The 18,045-nt window shown below is 44.3% G+C and overlaps 1 protein-coding gene across 14 annotated transcripts in view; it reads right to left on the minus strand.

Moving 5' to 3' along the window:
* EXOC6 (exocyst complex component 6) overlaps positions 1 to 13,000 on the minus strand; it is a gene marked incomplete at its 3' end in the record, with an annotated part of 102,507 nt that extends 89,507 nt beyond the window's left edge. For 7 of the 14 annotated variants that reach the window (XM_079978600.1, XM_079978599.1, XM_079978601.1 and 4 more), the window contains exon 1: positions 9,373 to 9,529. In XM_079978600.1, the coding sequence (XP_079834726.1) occupies positions 9,373 to 9,455 (83 nt within the window). In that variant the 5' untranslated portion in view covers positions 9,456 to 9,529. Of the gene's footprint in view, positions 1 to 9,372; positions 9,530 to 12,716 lie in introns of those variants that run through there. The other 7 variants (XM_079978603.1, XM_079978597.1, XM_079978598.1 and 4 more) reach the window with 3 other exon arrangements.
* Between the last annotated feature and the right edge of the window lie 5,045 nt (positions 13,001 to 18,045).

Below are 18,045 nucleotides of genomic sequence, written 5' to 3' on the forward strand. Positions count from 1 at the left end.
TACCCAAACCAGAGTAATTCTTAAAGGAAGCAAAGATGACCTTATGTACACATTTGTACAAAGCAGAACCTAATCCTATGCAGTTGAGCGAGAGTTCCATTGCACAGGGAGACATTTTTCCTCTTACTCTAGCACTGACAGAGGAAGCAATGGTAAGACTTCCGGGTTGGCGCCTCCGGCAAAGGCGGAATTCCTCTGATCGGGAGGAATTCGCTCCGTGGGAATTAGGGTCTGGCCGCCACGGCGAAGGCGGAGACCCACCAAAATCACAGGCGGGAGTAGCCTGTGAACGTGGGATTCGGCTGGCACCTTTTGCGCCTCCCCTACTCACGGGGAGACCCAGTTTCGGGGATCTGGAGCAGTGGCGTAGCGTGGGGGTGCAGGGGGGGCCAGCCGCACCGGGCGCAACATCTGGGGGTTAGGGTTAGGGGGCGCAAATCCACAGGTTAGGGGGCGCAAATTACTTGCCTTGCCCCGGGTGCTGACAACCCACGCTACGCCACTGATCCGGAGTGACGTGGGGTGAGCGACGCGGTGCTTCGAACTGATTGCTTTTTTCACGGAGTGAAGCCGCATTGCTGTTGCCGGAGAGCGCTGACTTTTTCCTGTGGACAATTTGATTCTAAACAACTACCCGTGAGTAGAACGGAAAATTGGATTCTTAAACGTCTTAATTTGGCACCGAAATGGGGAGGCTCTAAACAGGAAGTCCGCCTTCCCCTTTTGTAAATAGATTGAAGCAAAGAGCTTGTAAGCTAAAGTCTTGGAAAGTCCTCTGTAAAGGATTAAACTTCCATTGGCTAAAATCATTAAACCCCCCTTGGAAGCAGGAGAAGAGGGGGGAAATTTTGGATCGCGTAAGCCTGCAGGAGAGAGGGAAGAAAGTTAAATTACCACCGCTCTGAACCTGGAAATGGGCTGCTAGCAAGACCGACGTTTTGGGAAAGTTCATTGTTGCTGACAGCTAGTTAAATAAGAGAAATACATTGTTTCCATTGTCTCCTTCTGCATTTAAAAAGGAATAAAAGTAACTGAAAATCGAAACTAATTTTATTGCTTGAACTGTGCCTAAAAGGACTGATACAAATAGAAATTGTTTCCCTCTAGAGGGAGCCTTTGAAGCTGTTACAGGAGTTGAGCTGGGGGGATTTCCAGCTGCAAGATAAAAAATCGTGAGAACCAGGGATTGACCTTGGATTGGTTAAGAATGTCAACAGAAGAAGCCTTAGTGAATGCATTTTGTAAGATAAGTGATTCATTAGAAAAGCTCCACAAGAAGATGGACGTGATGACTATTAAAATTGATATTTTGGGTCAAAAAGTGACTAATTTTGGACAAAAGTGAATATCTATACAGAACTATTCAGGAATCGACACAGGAATCTATTTTGATATGGCAAACTGTGGAGAACGCGAGGGAGAAAGTTGTTGTTGTTGAACCTAAAGTAATACAAGTGGAGAGGGAGAGAGCCCCAGTTTTACAGAGGCAATTTGATGACTATAAGTTGTTGCCTTCTATGAGTGAATTCAGAGAAAGTCAGATTTTGAGGATTGGAGCCCTGCTTGGACTGGAGAAGGAAAGTTGGATAGATCTCCTCATGCAGGGATTTACTGACCTTTGGGACCTGGACCTGGGTCAGGAGGAGATTGGAGTTGTGGAGACCTTCAGATTTGGAGGAATTTTGAAACACGTCCTGAAATATCTTTTGGATTTTAGTTTTAACTACAGAGATTTGGCTGACCTGTCGAGAAGGAATAAAAACATTGCTAGGTCGGAGCTTCCCCGAGATCTGCTCTTCAGCATCAAAGGAAGGAAATTAAGAACAAGATCAGAAGACAAAGTAAAGTGCATGTATAAATATGAAGAAGACATGCAGAAGGGACTTGGAAAAGAGTTAAGAGCCTCGGACAGAAGATCACCAGGTTGATGGACTATATGGAATTGACGGAAATGACTGGCAGAATCCGAGACCAGGGAGAAGAGACAGTGGAAGAAGATTGGAAAAAGTTTAAAGTCTATTTATAGAAATATTGTAAAATTCATGAGTGTTAGAAAAATGTTGGAATGAAATTATATGGCTTTAGTAGAAATGTTATAAGGAGTTAAGCATAAATAAGTATTATAGTTTTAATGTTAAAATAAGGTTAAAATAAGATAATTATAAGACAGAAAATAGAGAAAGATGGAAAGGAATTGCTGAAACAATTAATAGAATTGGAATACAAAAAGGGAGGTGTGAGGAGGTCGAGGAAACAAGGGAATGAAGGATAAGACATTGAAATGGTATGATGTATGTTTTTAAACTGTTTTTGTTCTGTTTTGTTTAGTTTAATGTGTTAATGTTGCGTTGTGTATATTGTAATGTATTGTTTTTTCTTTCTTTTGCTTTTTTCTTTTCTTTTTCTTCTTTTTTCTAAGGTTTAAAAGTAATAAATATTATTTTTTTAAAAAAAACAACAATGGTAAATACACACTGCAGGGTTATTTACAGGCAATTGGGCTACTAGAACTAGACAGCTATACCTCGCTTGTCTGGTAGATGCCTCACTTACCTTGCCTAGGACAGTTTTAGCCATTCCATTACTCCAGGCAGAAAGGCAAACAACAGAATCTTGTGGCCCCTTAAGGACTAGCAGATTCACTGTGGCATAAGCTTTCACAGACCACACAGTCCACTAAATTTGTGCCATAATTTGGCTCAGTGGTCCTCAGTGGTTCACTGATTTCAATAGGTCGACTCCACAAAAAATCTTAGTTGAATGCCACCTTTTGTCTTTTAAGTTGCCCCAGGACTCCTGGTAGCTTGTGCTACCCTTCTGGAAATGGTTACAACAGAAAAGGAAATCCCTTACAAAAGAGATTTTCCTTCTACAGCAAGCAAGAGGCCTTGGAAAAATGTTCTTTATTTGAGTTCACAAAGCAGTGAAAGTCAACCCTAGCTGGTTTTAATATAAAAGGGCAGGGAGGAAGAAAGCCGAAGGCTCTGTAACAATATTGCTCAGCTTAATCGTCTTTGAAATAAAGGAATATTTACAGAGCTTCAGCAAAAATCCTCCTCCCCCAGTATTGTGAAGACCACCACTCAAGCAATATGATAGAACTTAATAAAAACTACAATTATTATTTTTAATTTCTTGCTCTTCCATTCTTAAGTTATTGGGTTATTATCAACACCATGAGTCCAAAAAGATTATGTTTCCATTCTAGAGATAACCTGAAAAGAAGAAAGGCTCCAATACCTTTTCTGTTTTGTATCTCTCACAAACAGCACTTACTTGAAAGTATATCCAAATGTATTCAACTGGATTTCTCCCAATACGAGTGTGTGTGTGTAGTTGTTCCTTCAGTTCTAAGCAATTGCTGAGAGAAAGAACAACAGGTAAATCGTCTCCAGCTATTGACTGCTAAATCCTCTGCCAGTTCTATTACCAGTTTCTTATATTAGGTTATCTTAAGCTGTGGAATTAGAAATTACACCCTTTCCCACTGCACATCTAAAGTTAATGTTTCTCCTATCAGCTCACTCCAAAACCTTTATTATTTCTGATGGTTGCCTCAGATTCACTGAAGAAAGCAAAATGCAATGCTGAAATCTGAAGTGACTCCAGAGCTTAAAGTAAAGGTAAAGGTACCCCTGCCCGTACGGGCCAGTCTTGACAGACTCTGGGGTTGTGCGCCCATCTCACTTAAGAGGCCAGGGGCCAGCGCTGTCCGGAGACACTTCCGGGTCACGTGGCCAGCGTGACATCGCTGCTCTGGCCAGAGCCAGAGCCAGAGCCAGAGCCGCACACGGAAACGCCGTTTACCTTCCCGCTGGTAAGCAGTCCCTATTTATCTACTTGCACCCGGAGGTGCTTTCGAACTGCTAGGTTGGCAGGCGCTGGGACCGAGCAGCGGGAGCGCACCCCGCCGCAGGGATTCGAACCGCCGACCTTTCGATCGGCAAGCCCTAGGCGCTGAGGCTTTAACCCACAGCGCCACCTGCGTCCCCTGACTCCAGAGCTTAGTGTGGCTTAAATCCATCTAAAGAAGAGTCAAAGGAAAACATTGGCCCTGCACATATTTGATTCTATATGGTGTTGTGCCAATTCTGAGCAAAGCAGACATAAAACAGAGAACACAATCAGCAAAGAGGCTACTGTGAAGAATAGTAGCGAATGGTATACTGGGTGCTGTTAAGTGATGAAACCACCGGGAAAGAATCATAACAACATCCCAAGTGCCTGTTAGAACTGCTTGGTCTCCCTGAAAAACAAGCTTCGTGAAATCTCACTTTCTGTTCAAAGAACCCTAGAGCCACTTTTGAGCAGGACCATTGTTTCTTGGGGCCTGAGGTAATGACTGTCCTTATACCATCCTTCTCAAGTTCACTGAACATCCAAACATCAACAAAAGCAATGTGTACACAGGTGCCTTAAGCACACACATGACTTTCTTTGAAGTTCTGTTGTGAAACTGAGAATTACAGAGCATTAAGTGAGGCATCGCCACATAATTTGAATGCAGTATTGTTGCAAGAATGTACTGATGTTTTTGACCTAGAAAACATGGGCCCATTGTCTTATGCTTCCATCTTTCACTAATAACCTAGAGTCAATGAAGCCCAGGTATCAAATACAGTTTTTTAGTGTGGAAAATGTCTTCAATAACTGTAACCTGAATTTAATTTAATTTAATTCACACAGCAGTAGCAAATATACAACTCTGCATGATTTCTTTTTTTAAAAAAAATGGTTATTGGGGAGTTTTAGACTATAAGAAAAAATAACTTTCAGAAAAAAATAACTGGGAATGGTTAGTGTGTCAAAATAGGACCTGGGAGACCAGAGTTCAAACTACCACTCATACATGAAGTTCAATGGGCCAGTCGGAACATCTCAGCGTAACCTACCTCACAGGGTTGTTGTGGTGATTAAATGAGGCAAAGGAGACAGCAGCGTAGCAACCCCTGCCAGCACCTGGGGTGGACCAAAGGTGTTGATCTTTTTCCACATAGCTAGCATTTTTGAAGGATGAACAATGGCTCTGCCCCCCTGCAGCTCTCCTGCTGCCAGGCAGCCCCCCCCCCCGATGCCCAGTAGCCACTGTGCCACCCCCCGCCCCTGCCTAGCTGCGCCACTGGGTGGAGAACCATGTACAGTGGTACCTCGGGTTAAGAACTTAATTTGTTCTGGAGGTCCGTTCTTAACCTGAAACTGTTCTTAACCTGAAGCACCACTTTAGCTAATGGGGCCTCCCGCTGCTGCCGCGCCGCCACTGCGCAATTTCTGTTCTCATCCTGAAGCAAAGTTCTTAACCTGAGGTACTTTTTCTGGGTTAGTGGAGTCTGTAACCTGAAGCGTCTGTAACCTGAGGTACCACTGTACTGCACTTTGAGCTCCTTGGAGAAAAGGTGAAGCATAAGTGCAACAAATAACATAAAAGGTATTCCAGCAGAGAAGTACAGGAGACAACAATATCAGATGCTTACTAGACATAAATTGGGGCAGGGGTGGAATGAAGGCCCTGAAATAGGCTCTCCAAAGAATTTAACCATTATCCAAGCTCCCGAAAGCTAAAGTTAGTTCCCCATCTCAGATCATCTTGTGCTAGACCCCTGCCTTATTTCACTATACTGTATAAAGTTGGTGAGTAGTAAATTGAAAACATGGATATACGTGGGTGGCAAAGTAATTTTCACTTGTTCAACTTCTTCCCAAAGCTACAGTTAAAAAATGTATCAGTATCTAGTTTTGCAAAGTCACTACTGTACATACTATGTCATTCTACCTGCAGACTTGCAATGCACTTTAGTGAATAATACTGTGTTTCAGTCTCTGCAAGCAACTTCTTATGACTCAAGGTATACCAACTGTATTAGAAAACCAGGTCCTTATGTCTAAATGATATATCTGCTAAAGGCTGTTTGTACTAAAAAAAAAAAAGTGTGTGTGAGTGTGGGGGGGGAGAGGGGGGAGGGAGGGAGGGAGGGAGGGAGGGAGGGAGGGAGTATACACACATGCACACACAAACCTTGTTCACAGTAAATATTTAGCCTAAGTTCCAATACACTTTTTGCCCTATAATGCAGAAAGTGCCTTAAATACTTTTCATACTGCAGTAGCGCATATATATATAACCTTATTAAATACTGGTGGGAAGCAACAGGTTCAGCTTTGATAAATATCTATCTATTTCAAAAGTTTTAAGAGGGTTTCTACAAGCCTAGTTAAAACAGCCATAACACTGATAGGAACAAAATATATGTTTTAAATGCAACATAAGTTGTTCAACATATCCAGTGCTAGTAGCATAGTTGGTTGTAGCAAGATGTAACCCATTACTGTTTCAAATGCATTGTTACAATGGTTATATAATAAATTGTTGCACACACAAATCTGAAGTCGTAAACTTTACCAGGCAAAGAGTGGATTTCCTATCATATTGTGCAAGAATCTCTTCCACAGAAAATTTGCCTACACAGCTGACTTACGCACAGCATTTCCAGTGGTTCATAATTCTACAAGAGGCAAATAAGCAGTGTGCACAACATGAACCTCCTCTGGGCATATAGAACATTTGTTTCTCTTTTGTAGGCGAGAATGGGAAACCTAGATACAGTAGATAGGTATAGATAGATAGATGATAGATAGATATAGATCAGGCATAGGCAAACTCCAGCCCTCCAGATGTTTGGTACTACAATTCCCATCATCCCTAACCATTGGTCCTGTTAGCTAGAGATGATGGGAATTGTAGTTCCAAACATCTGGAGGGCCTATGCCTGAGATATAGATAGATAGATAGATAGATAGATAGATAGATAGATAGATGATAGATATGGCCAACAACTCAACAGACACTTTGCCTGTAGAAAACCTAATGAAAGAAATGCGTTTCTTTCAAACCTTGTGCAGCTGGTGTCCCTGCATCAATCCCTCCTACTGTAACGGGGAACTGAACGAATTGCTTTTGGGAGACTTGTCTAATCATAATGAAAATAAAAGTTTCATGAAGGCAAGTATTGATTTGTTTTTCAGCTTTAAGGAACTTCAGTTCTGGCGACAGAATGAGTGTGCTCACTTTTGTAATGGGCTTCCAACCTCAGTGGAGCTTGACAGCTTGTTTAAGATTTTGACTGGATTCAGTATGCCAGAGCAGAAGAGAAAGAGCATAGAGCCTGCATGTACCACAAATAGAGTACGGAAGCAGAGTTTTTGGAGAGGATCTTGCTGGCAATCTAGCCCCTTGCTGGATGCAGGAAATGCAGAGTTAGAGCGCGCACACACCCACACCCAACAGCTGGCTGTCTAACCTCTACTTGAAGACCTCCAGCAAGACAGATACCTCTGCTCCCAAGTAATTGGTCCCAGTGCCAAATTTCTCCATTAAAAGTTTATCCTACTGTTCAACCAAAATCAAACATCTTTTAACTTAATCCATTAGTTCTGGTCCTGTCCTCTGGGGAACAGAGAGCAACTATTTGCCCTCTTTTCTGCAATGGTCCTTAGTTAAGTGAGGAGTCCTATCATGTAACCCCCCCCCCCATCCTCTTCTCCAGCCTAACCATACCCAGTTCCTTCAACCTTTGCCAACAGGGAAAGCAAGCCCTATCTCTGAACATCACCCCACTTTTTCCTCATCCTTACACTCTTTCATTATTTCCCAATTTAATATTTCTTTTGTGAATTCAACAAGCAAGCACTGAGAAATGGGGCACAGCATCTTCTACCTAAACACAATATTAGAATCGAACATATCCTCAGTCTAGACCAGCCTTTCTCAACCTTGGGCTCCTGCGTGTTGTTGGACGACAACTCTCATCATCCCTTGCTAGCAGGACCAGTGATCAGGGATGATGAAAGTTGTAGTCCAACAACAAGGTTGAGAATGACTGGTCTGGACAGATGACATAATGAAACATCAGAACCACTATGCGATGAAACATCTACCACCAAAATATATCCTAGCTTCATGCTGTAGAACTGTCCCATGGCACAAGAGAGGTGTGTTGCAAGCAAGATGAAAGGGGGAGGAAAATCACTAAGACCTAAAGTTATTCTAGCCACCAGAGAGCCACCTTTATCCTTGCGGAGATATGCCCACTGGATGGTGCAGCAATAAGTAATTAGTAAAGATTTGCCCCAGTTCTTTGGCACAGGTTGCAACTATAAAGCATGTAATTAGGATCAGGACATTGTAGTGAGAAACAATAAGAGCAGCCTTGTTTCCACATAAGATTAGTGAACACAACACTTTCAAAGGAAGCCGATTTACAAGTCCAGTGACTACATAAATAGCAAGACACACCCACTAGCTTTCACAGGTCCCAAAAAAATACAAACATCCAAACTGTTCCTCCAACCACAATGGGTAATACGAAATCCAACTCTTATGTTCCTTCCAATATATTTCACAACTATTTCACACAAGATGAGGCAAGAACCAGAGTCTATCAGATGTAAGCTTTGCAAGTGCCAAGGAAAACAAAAAAACAAAAATGGCAGAAGAGAGCTACAAAAAAATTAAAAACAAACGTATTAGAGTATCTTCATGATAGCTACAGGGATACTCTAATTAAGCAAAACAAATACAGTGCCAGAAAAAGTCAGGCCAATATCAGTTGCAGAGGAACTTCAGTAATAAATCTAAAAGGTGGGGGCATTTGTCAGGACAAATGGATAACTACCAAACCCATTTCACCCTAGCATTTCACCTAACAGGATTTTCCAAAAAGGTGTCTCCCCTCTTCATTTGATAGGTCATTGGTCTCCAAACACAGGCAATTAGTACAAATTCAGAACTCAGGAAACCCAAATGCGGCTTCTCTAGAGGAGTGCATTTTCTCTCTCATTTAAAGGAGCACAGAACTGAATTTCTCAGACTATTGATTAACCCGATATGCCTGTCTTGGGAGGCCAGGTGAGCTGTCAGATAATGAGGAAGGAGGAGGAGGAAGGCAGACCTCTCCCCCTCCCCTTCTTTTCGGTTTAAAGAAGAGCCTGCAAAGGGCAGAGGTGAAGTGTCAGGCTGAAGTAGGTACAATAGACAAGATACACGAGAGAAAAAGACGACAGAGGAACGGGGGAGGGGGGCACCAGCAAGACAGACCACCGCCCCAAGCCCTTGGGAAGGGCAAGAAACTCCACAGGAGGGAGGACTTCAAAGGCTCGGAGGAATCTCCCTTCCTGAGACTTGGTAGGAAAGGGGGCACCTCTCCCGAGAGCCTGCTCCCCGCAGCCAATGTGCGCGTGTGCCTGGGGAGGAGCTGTCATTGCTCTGGCTCCTGCTGTGGCAACCAGAGAGAGAGACTGGGGGCAGCGCACAGAGGGGGGAGCCTGGCACGTGCAGCCCCTGCGCCTGGCCGGGGAGAGCCTCCCCCGCCCCCTCACCTCAAGGTGGGTCCCACACAGGCCGTCTCGGTGCTCTCAATCTCCTGCAGGATCCGCTCATGCTCCGGCAGGCTCTCCGCCATCTTGGATGGGAGGGAAGCGAGCGGAGGCGCGCAGAGGGAAAGGGCGAGAGCGAGGAAAGCGAGGCAGCCCGCGGGGGAAGGAGGGAGGCTCGAAGGGGCGGGGCGAGCCGCTGCGCAGAGGAAGCGAGCCAATCAGCGAGCCGGAAGGAGCCGTCGACCTTCGGAGGTGCCCGCCTCCTGCAGAACTCCCTCGGGCGCGCGGTTGCCCGGACTGGGGCGCGGGGCGCTCCTGCTGTGGCAGCCGGGCAGCTGGGGCAAGGAGCCTTCCCTCGCTGCGGGCCGGGGAGGCGCTGGAAGGCGCGGGGTTGCTGAGCACCAAGGAGCTCCTAATTTGGAGTCAGTGGCACAAAGTTCAAGGGGACGTCCTTCCCCGCCCAGAAAGCCTGTTTCCAGCCAATGGGCTGGGGGCCTAACTCTGCGCATAGCGCTAGGCTCTGCCCAGCTCCGCGCCTGTTAATTCCCTTTCTCCAACCTGTCCCTGCAGCCCGATCCTGTGCGTGCGTATTTGGAAGCCAGGGTGCTAACTTGAATAAAATATAAGGGGCAGGTGAGCCCCTTCCTGCACAATCGATCACGTAACGTGGTGCACGTACACCATCTAAATGGCAATGTGCATTAACTTGGGTGGCCGATCCCGTCAAATATTTTATTAGAGGGGGTGAAGCGACTTCGGCCCCCAGGAGTTGGCACCTATGCTGGGAAGTAAGTCTTGCTCGCCCTTACTTGGAGGTATTCGGCAAGAAGCCTGCTTACATGGAATTGCTGAGTCCAACGGGACTTACCCAGCCTGACAGCCCAGTCCTAGGCAGAGGTAGGCGCACCAAACCCCAACCGGGGAGGGAGGAGGGGTATCACACACTTAGATGCTCCTACCTCTGTACAGGACTGGTCTGCGCTCGTCTAAAACGACTTGGAGGCGCTTCCAGACGACCTGATCCCTGAGCATTCGACCTGATTGGTCTGCAGAGATATTAGACGGACGATGTCGGCTGTTGAATGAGCATTCCCTCTTGTTTGTTTACGGGGAGGTACTTTGCGTCGCTTTCCTTATTGCAAACGTCCGAGGTTTGTGGTAGAAAAACTCCCACTCCTCCACAACCTGGATTTGTCGGTATGTGGGCTGAATCCCACCTGAAAATATCGGCAGTCTGGAAACGCCCTCAGATGGTCGCTGAAGTTCTGTCTTTAGAAGAGGTGGGTGGAATGGGTGTCTAGTTATCCTACACGAAAGCGGTACTCTGCACACTCTCAATGGGTCTCTCCTTTTTATAACAATGCCTTCACATATCCCAGAGTAGAACACTGACAGCGCAAGCACTTTCTTGATAAATACTTATTTGCATTTATCACTTTGAGCCACTGTATCTGGAAATGGGTTGGTAAATACCTCATAGGTGTAAGAAGGAGAGAGGATAAGGCAGTACAAGCTCTTTGAACTGAAAAAGGCAGGGACCAAAATAAAAATATACATGTTAAATTGCTTTGGTTTCTCATAAAGCTAGGCCCAGTTGACGTCCTCCTATGCTTACTTGCAGTTCAACATGAAACACTATTCAGATGAGGAAAGGGTAACAGGAAGAAACAGGTCAACTGGATAGAGGGATGTTAAAGGGTAAAGGGACCCCTGACCGTTAGGTCCAGTCGCGGATGTCTCTGGGGTTGTGGCGCTCATCTCGCTTTATTGGCCGAGGGAGCCAGTGTACAGCTTCCGGGTCATGTGGCCAGCATGACTAAGCCGCTTCTGGCGAACCAGAGCAGCGCACGGAAACGCCGTTTACCTTCCTGCCAGAGTGGTACCTATTTATCTACTTGCACTTTGATGTGCTTTCAACTGCTAGGTTGGCAGGAGCAGGAACCGAGCAACGGGAGCTCACCCCATCGCAGGGATTCAAACCACCGACCTTCTGATTGGCAAGCCCTAGGCTCTGTGGTTTAACCCACAACGCCACCTGCATCCCTCCAGAGGGATGTTAGGGTTGCCATATTTTGAACAACAACAAAAACAAAAAAGACACATTTGCCAGTGCCTGAGGCAGGAGGGGAGGGGGAGCGGGTGCAATCTACAATGTCCCTTCAAAATATACCAAAACAACATAAAAAGTAGCCTGCTCCCACACCCCCGGACAGTTCGGCAAATTCAAGAATTCCACCCAGACAGAAAATTTACCCCTTAAAAAGAGGACATGTCCTAGAAAAAGAGGACATATGGCAATCCAAGAAACATCCTCCTATCCTCACAGAACCAGGAGGGAAGGAGGCAGTGTTGCTACTATGGTTCTTCCATAATTTTTCAACAACGTTCTACCTTGACTGAAATACAAATAGATATTAAAAAATTGCTTTTCCACTCTATTTACATCGGGTGAAGAACATATGAAACGGGGGAAGTTAAATTTGCTAAAACGGTGACATGAAAATAAAAATATCCTGGGTGATGTGCAATGTTTGTCCACTGCTTTCAATGGATCTACTCTGAGTATGACTTAGGGTAGTTGGCTCTCTCTCATAGTTTTTCTAGCAGAATCATCTTTGTAAACTGATCCTTGTGGCAGCAGAGCCATTCTATTTTTAAAAAAATCTCTGTCGGGTACTAAAAATAAACTTGAATATGATACCTTGTAATCAAATATATAATATGGCCATGGAAACGCAAATGTATTTTCTTTCTTTTTTATTTGCTAATTGCTGTATTTTAGCCTATGTGCTACTATGAATGTCAACCGTTTCGGTAATTCACTCTGCACTAGCTGCACAAATACTTTTTAATCATCAAAGCTATATCTGCATGGGTATGAAATGTAATCCACTCCCTGGGGGTTGGACGGGGGGAGGGGGACACACACCTATTTTTCAAATATAACATTTTCTTAGACTCCAAAAGCAGGGGAAATAAAGAGTATACATTCACAGAAACCAAACCAATACCATCAGCAAATCATGTGCCCCAATGCAAACCTGCTTCCAGCACAGAAATCCAAATAACACCACTAAACAGAAAAACTGAGTCTTAGGAAGAATCTCGCCTTAACTTATGGAACCTAAATACCGGTACTTTTCATGGAAACAACACATTTCATTAAAATCAAGGAATATGCTTCAGTTTCAGAGGTGTCCATTTTTACTGGTTGTTTTAGGAACAGCTAAACCTCTACTGAGGTCGGAAGGAATGATAGGATAGCTCTTATAACCAAACATAAATAAATAAAACCACCCCCCACAGGACAGAATAAAGTGCATTCTTCGCGATATGATGCTACTTACCCTAAAGTGATTCCTAGAGGCAGCTCCAAGTACTTGATCTCGCCAAGAACAGTTTCATATACGTTATCTTTGTTTTCTTCTGCATAAAATCCTGCTGCATTTGGGCTGGTATTTATAGCCATGGTCAAATATTGAACTGTTTCAGTGTTAAGGGAGGACCTTCTCCTCTCTTACTATTACCGCTGAAATGAAAAATGGTCAGCAATGAGAAAGTTAGGGTGAGAAAACAAACCCTGGATTGACTCTGGCAGTCCTGAAGACGTTCTGCCCGCAAGTGCTGTCACAGCTGTCGTTCCTCTGCCAGCGCTGGTAACCTTTTGCTTATGACTCCAGTCTCGGTCTTCTCCTTGAAGCCAGGTCTACTTAATACATACCCATTTTGATGTAACAGGCAGTATATTAGCTAAAACACTGCATGTGCAAAATATTTTTATACATCCATGAAGTACAATAACAACATTGTAAAGTATACAGTTTTGGGGGGTTTCCCTCCCCCCCCCCCACTTTATTTTCCCTTCTACACAGGTTCTGTTTCTTTCTTTCTTTCTCTCTCTCTCTCTCTCTCTCTCTTTTACAGTGTTACTTCAGGTTAAGAACTTAATTCGTTCTGGAGGTCCGTTCTTAACCTGAAACTGTTCTTAACCTGAGGTACCACTTTAGCTAATGGGGCCTCCTGCTGCTGCCACACGATTTCTGTTCTCATCCTGAAGCAAAGTTCTTAACCCGAGGTCCTATTTCTGGGTTAGCGGAGTCTGTAACCTGAAGCGTATGTAACCTGAAACGTGTGTAACCTGAGGTAGCACTGTATTTATGTCTCACCACGTTTAGTGCACATATAATTATGTACTTTTTGAACCTTCAATAAAGATATTTTTAAATTTAAAATAACACATCCATAAAATAGAAATATACCCCTAGGATAAGGCAAAGCAGAGGGTGCTTTAAAATCAATGACATTTTTAGCTTCTACATCAAGCTCAGTCTGACCACTACTGCCACCCATCCAATGGCATACAGTCATATTTTCCATGCTTGGCTTTTTCCTGTTGCCTTAATAAAAGTCTGCACAAGTTAAGGAAGCAGATTACAATGGGGGAAATACTGCAACATGTACCAAGATCAATATGCGCTGTTCTGGGAACTTTTCATAGTGATCTCAGAGATGCATCTTGGCAACTATTATGCTAAAAACCAGAGGGGCTGCAACAAAATTTTGCAGCAGGGAGTGCTTATTTTCAGAATTCCAACCACTCCATTCTATTCTCGGTAGTGGTGCCCTTCCTGTGGAACACCCTCCCTTCAGATGTCAAGGAGATAAAGAACTATACAACTTTTAGAAGACACGTGAAGTCAGCCCTGTATCAGGAAGTTTTTAATGTTTGATGATTTATATATTCTGTTAGCTTCTCAGAGTCTGGGGAAACCCAGGCAGATGGGCAGGGTATTATTATTATTATTAATATTAATATTCCCCCTCCCATTCAGTTTTCTGTGTCTGTCTCCCCCCCACCATGCCAGTCAAATTACATGGCCATTAAAAAACATGGTCAGATCTCACTGGGCTGGTTTTTTTGGGGGGGGTCCCCTTTGGGTAAATTTGCAGTCAAACACAACTATGCATGATTGCTAGTTAGTGCATAAAGGGGTTAAGGACCCCAGAACTGTACTTCCAAGACACTCCTCCAGTGAAGGAGGAAGTGAAGCCTTGTCTTCCTGTTCTTCTCTCTCTCTCTCTCTCTCTCTCTCTCTCTCTCTCTCTCTCTCTCTGCCTCATGTAACCAAAGAGGACAGACACGCTTAAGCTAGCTCTGAACTTAGAGCATGTGTTTGGAAATATCTTTGCTGTATTTTCTAACCAAGAGTATTTTGCCATTATTATTCTTGCTGCTGCATGGAACAATGCATTACTGAGACCTTGAATCTGTAAGTAATGCATTTTAAAGTTACTTAACGGTGTGGCATCTGCTCATTGCAAGAGGGATAGAAAGAGAGGTCAGCTGCTATGTGCAGATGTACGGGATAAAAACGGGTTAGCAACCTATATTCCTAACACTATACTGCTGCTTAACTTTTGTGAGTTTAATCTCTGCTACTGGAGAGTGTGCAAAGCCCCTGTTTATTAGTTCTCCACATACATGGGTCACAGGGATTCATTTTTATTCCCCAACACCCTTTGAGGATTTTAAAAATAAAAAAGAAGTACTTCTTCAAACCTTGGGATCCTATCCACCCTACTAATGCCTCTCTCTTGTGTGTGGGTAGTTCTGTTTGGGCTGCATGAGCAATGGTATTCAGGCTGAATATTTAAAAAAAAAAAAAACCCAAAAAAAGATAGAATTATGGAATTTAGCATGTTTATTTCTTAAATGGATCTCAGAAAAATAAAACCCCAAATCCCATTATCATCCATGATGTTTTGCTATAAGCAAAACATTATTATTATTTTGGCTTCATTATTATTATTTGCCATTATTATTTATTATTATTATTATTTGCCATATTATTTTGGCTTTATTATTATTATTTGCCATTCACCCCAAAGTCTCAGGGCAAGTTGCTACAATTAAAAAACAACAGCATGCTTGTTTGAGGCATATCTTCCCATCCTGCAGACTCCAAGAAACACCCTGACTTCTAATTATTATTTCAAACTACAGGCAACAGTGAGAGACCTATTTAACAAATTTAACAAAATAAGCATGCCCCATCTGCACTATACATCTATGTCACTTTAAATAGTCATGTCTTCCCCCTAGGAAACCTGGGAATTGTAGTTTGTTAAGGCTGCTGAGAGTTGTTGAGAGACCTTTATTTCTCTCCCAGAGCCACAATAACCGCAATGGTTTTCCTGGGGAACTGTAGGAGCTATATACATTGTGACAATGAAGAGGCCTCTGTCAACTCTCCCTGTGGGTTTAAGGTTGCTCCCTTCAGAATGATGCATACTTCAGTAGGACACAAGTAAGTTATCTTAGCCACATATGCTTGAATTCAACTGTATGTGCACATCACAGACAACAAGGTGTTTTAACAAATGTAAGGGGGAAATAACCAGAGGAACTACTGGTTTTGTGCAGAGAGAATGACCTCTTAAATCATTAACCGAAGACAGCATGCTTGTGGCTGATCCCGCCAGCCACTGGATGTCACACAAACACAGATGAAAGGATTGCTTGACAGCAACCGTTGCCATCTGGAGACTGAACATGAACATGCAAAAGATTAGGTATTAACTTCTAGCTTATTGGAGACACCTCATGAAGTTTGATGATTATAAAATTATTAACCATAACAAAATAATGGCTTACTAAGGGCATGATTCAGTCGTTGCAAACAAGAGTGAGAAACACAGGTAAGTAGTTCTGCTTTGACCCAAGGCCAGTCACTGCCTCCAAAGAAAGAGGTATAATGGGGTGGAAGAGCTCATGGGGGGGGGTTTCAAAGGATTAGTCAGGTTCAAGTTCACCCCCCCCCCATGGAGCATCTAGTTGTGGAACCCTTGAGGACTCTGTCTAACTCCATCTTAGTCTCCTGCAAGCCCCCTCTGGTACAGGGATGGAGAACCTGTGGACTACAAATGTGTTTCTGGACTACAAGTCCCATCATCCTTGACTATTGACCATGCTTGCTGGGGCTGGTGGGAGGGCATCTGACTTCAAATTCCTTCTCATCCATAATGCACATTGGACAATCAGGCCCAGCCGGGGGGGGGGGGGGCATATGGGCCACTTGGCCCGGGCCTCCGATTCCAAAGGGGGCCTCGGTCAGCATTTTCACAATCGCAGGGGATGCACTGGGGCGAATGTGGAGGCTTAAAGGTGGCAGTGGTGGTGGGCGGATTTCCTGGGGCCATGGCTGGCAGCGCAAGAGAAAAGCTTCCCTGGCGTCTGGGGTGGGGCCTGCGATTGGCTCCGCAGAGGAGCACGGAATGGGCGCCAGGTGGGTGGAGGCGACCGGGGCCGGGGGCACATTATCTACCTATCCTGGGCCTCTGCCTGGCTCTGCAAGGCCCTGTGGACAATCTTTGGCTAGTCTCACACACATTTTCTTGGCCCAACCTATCACACAGGGTGGCTTTAAATATAAATGGGAGTAGCTTTCATGTACACTAACCTGACCTCCTAACAGGAAGGTTGAACTAGAAATGTCAGAAAGCAATTGTGAGCCCTGGGTGTTAACCTGTAGTGTCCAAAGTGTTTTTCTCAGCTGCTTTGATCTGGCAGAAATGATGGCGCCCATACACAGATTATCATATTTTCCACTTGGTTCCTGGCTCCCTGCCTTATTTAATGCACAATTGCAAACACACATTGTCAAAACAGTGGTGATTATTTTGTTCCTGGATCAGTATTGCGTGAATGATCGGTTATGCAGCTGTGAAGACATGTTGTTTTTCATTAATCTAGCATAACGGTGACAGACAAGCAAGCCCCCCACTGGTCCAGTTACCAGACATGAGGCAAAATATGCGCATAGGATGGAGCAGGTGACAAAAGTTGAAACTGCATGCCAAAATGGCACAAAACCTACCCACACAGCCAAAGGAAAACTGTCGCTTACACTCTATAGCCTGGCAAAGGGCTGGTGATGGATGTTCTCTTCTCTATACTCTCTGGGGTATACCTTTCTAACGTGAACATTGTTTATTGTAGATATTACCCACAGTAAATTTTAGTGCAGATTTTCCGAGGGATATGTGGCCAGGGTAAAAATGACGAGGGGGCTTGGCCTGTGATACCACAAGGATTAACAGATTTATTATTATTTATCTACAGCGTTTATATCACACCCCTTAGCCAGAAAGAGACTTACAAAAATCAATTTCAAGACAAAGCATGGATAGCTCAGTTGGTAAGAGCGTGGTGCTAATAACGCCAAGGTTGCATGTTCGATCCCCGAAAAGGGATAGCTGCATATTCCTGCATTGCAGGGGGCTGGACTAGAGTTTCCTCAGGGTCCCTGATTCTGTGTCTAGGTTTAATTCCTGCCATCAGTTTCACAATCTAAAAAGACATATCACAAGAGGAAAAAGGAATGGGAAGGAGGAGGGGAAAGCAAGCTCAAGCACATGTTCTGAAGTTTACAATTCTTAATGTCACAGCTTATGTCAGTCATGGTTCTGAACCTCCTCCAACCCTACAGATCCTTTTGGGGGTTACATTCAGAAGAGGGGGCTCTCCGGATAGTTTCACCACCCTCAGAAGTTTGGAGCGGGGAGTGGCAGCCTCTAAGCCGTGGAATGCCCTCTCCCAGAGGTGTGTCTGGCACCTTCGTTATGTTTTGGAATCAGGTACCCAAAACACACCCCTTTACCCTGGCCCTTGACACC

Source organism: Podarcis cretensis, assembly GCF_951804945.1.
Source record: "Podarcis cretensis genome assembly, chromosome: 5".
NCBI classification, from domain to species: Eukaryota; Metazoa; Chordata; class Lepidosauria; order Squamata; family Lacertidae; genus Podarcis; species Podarcis cretensis.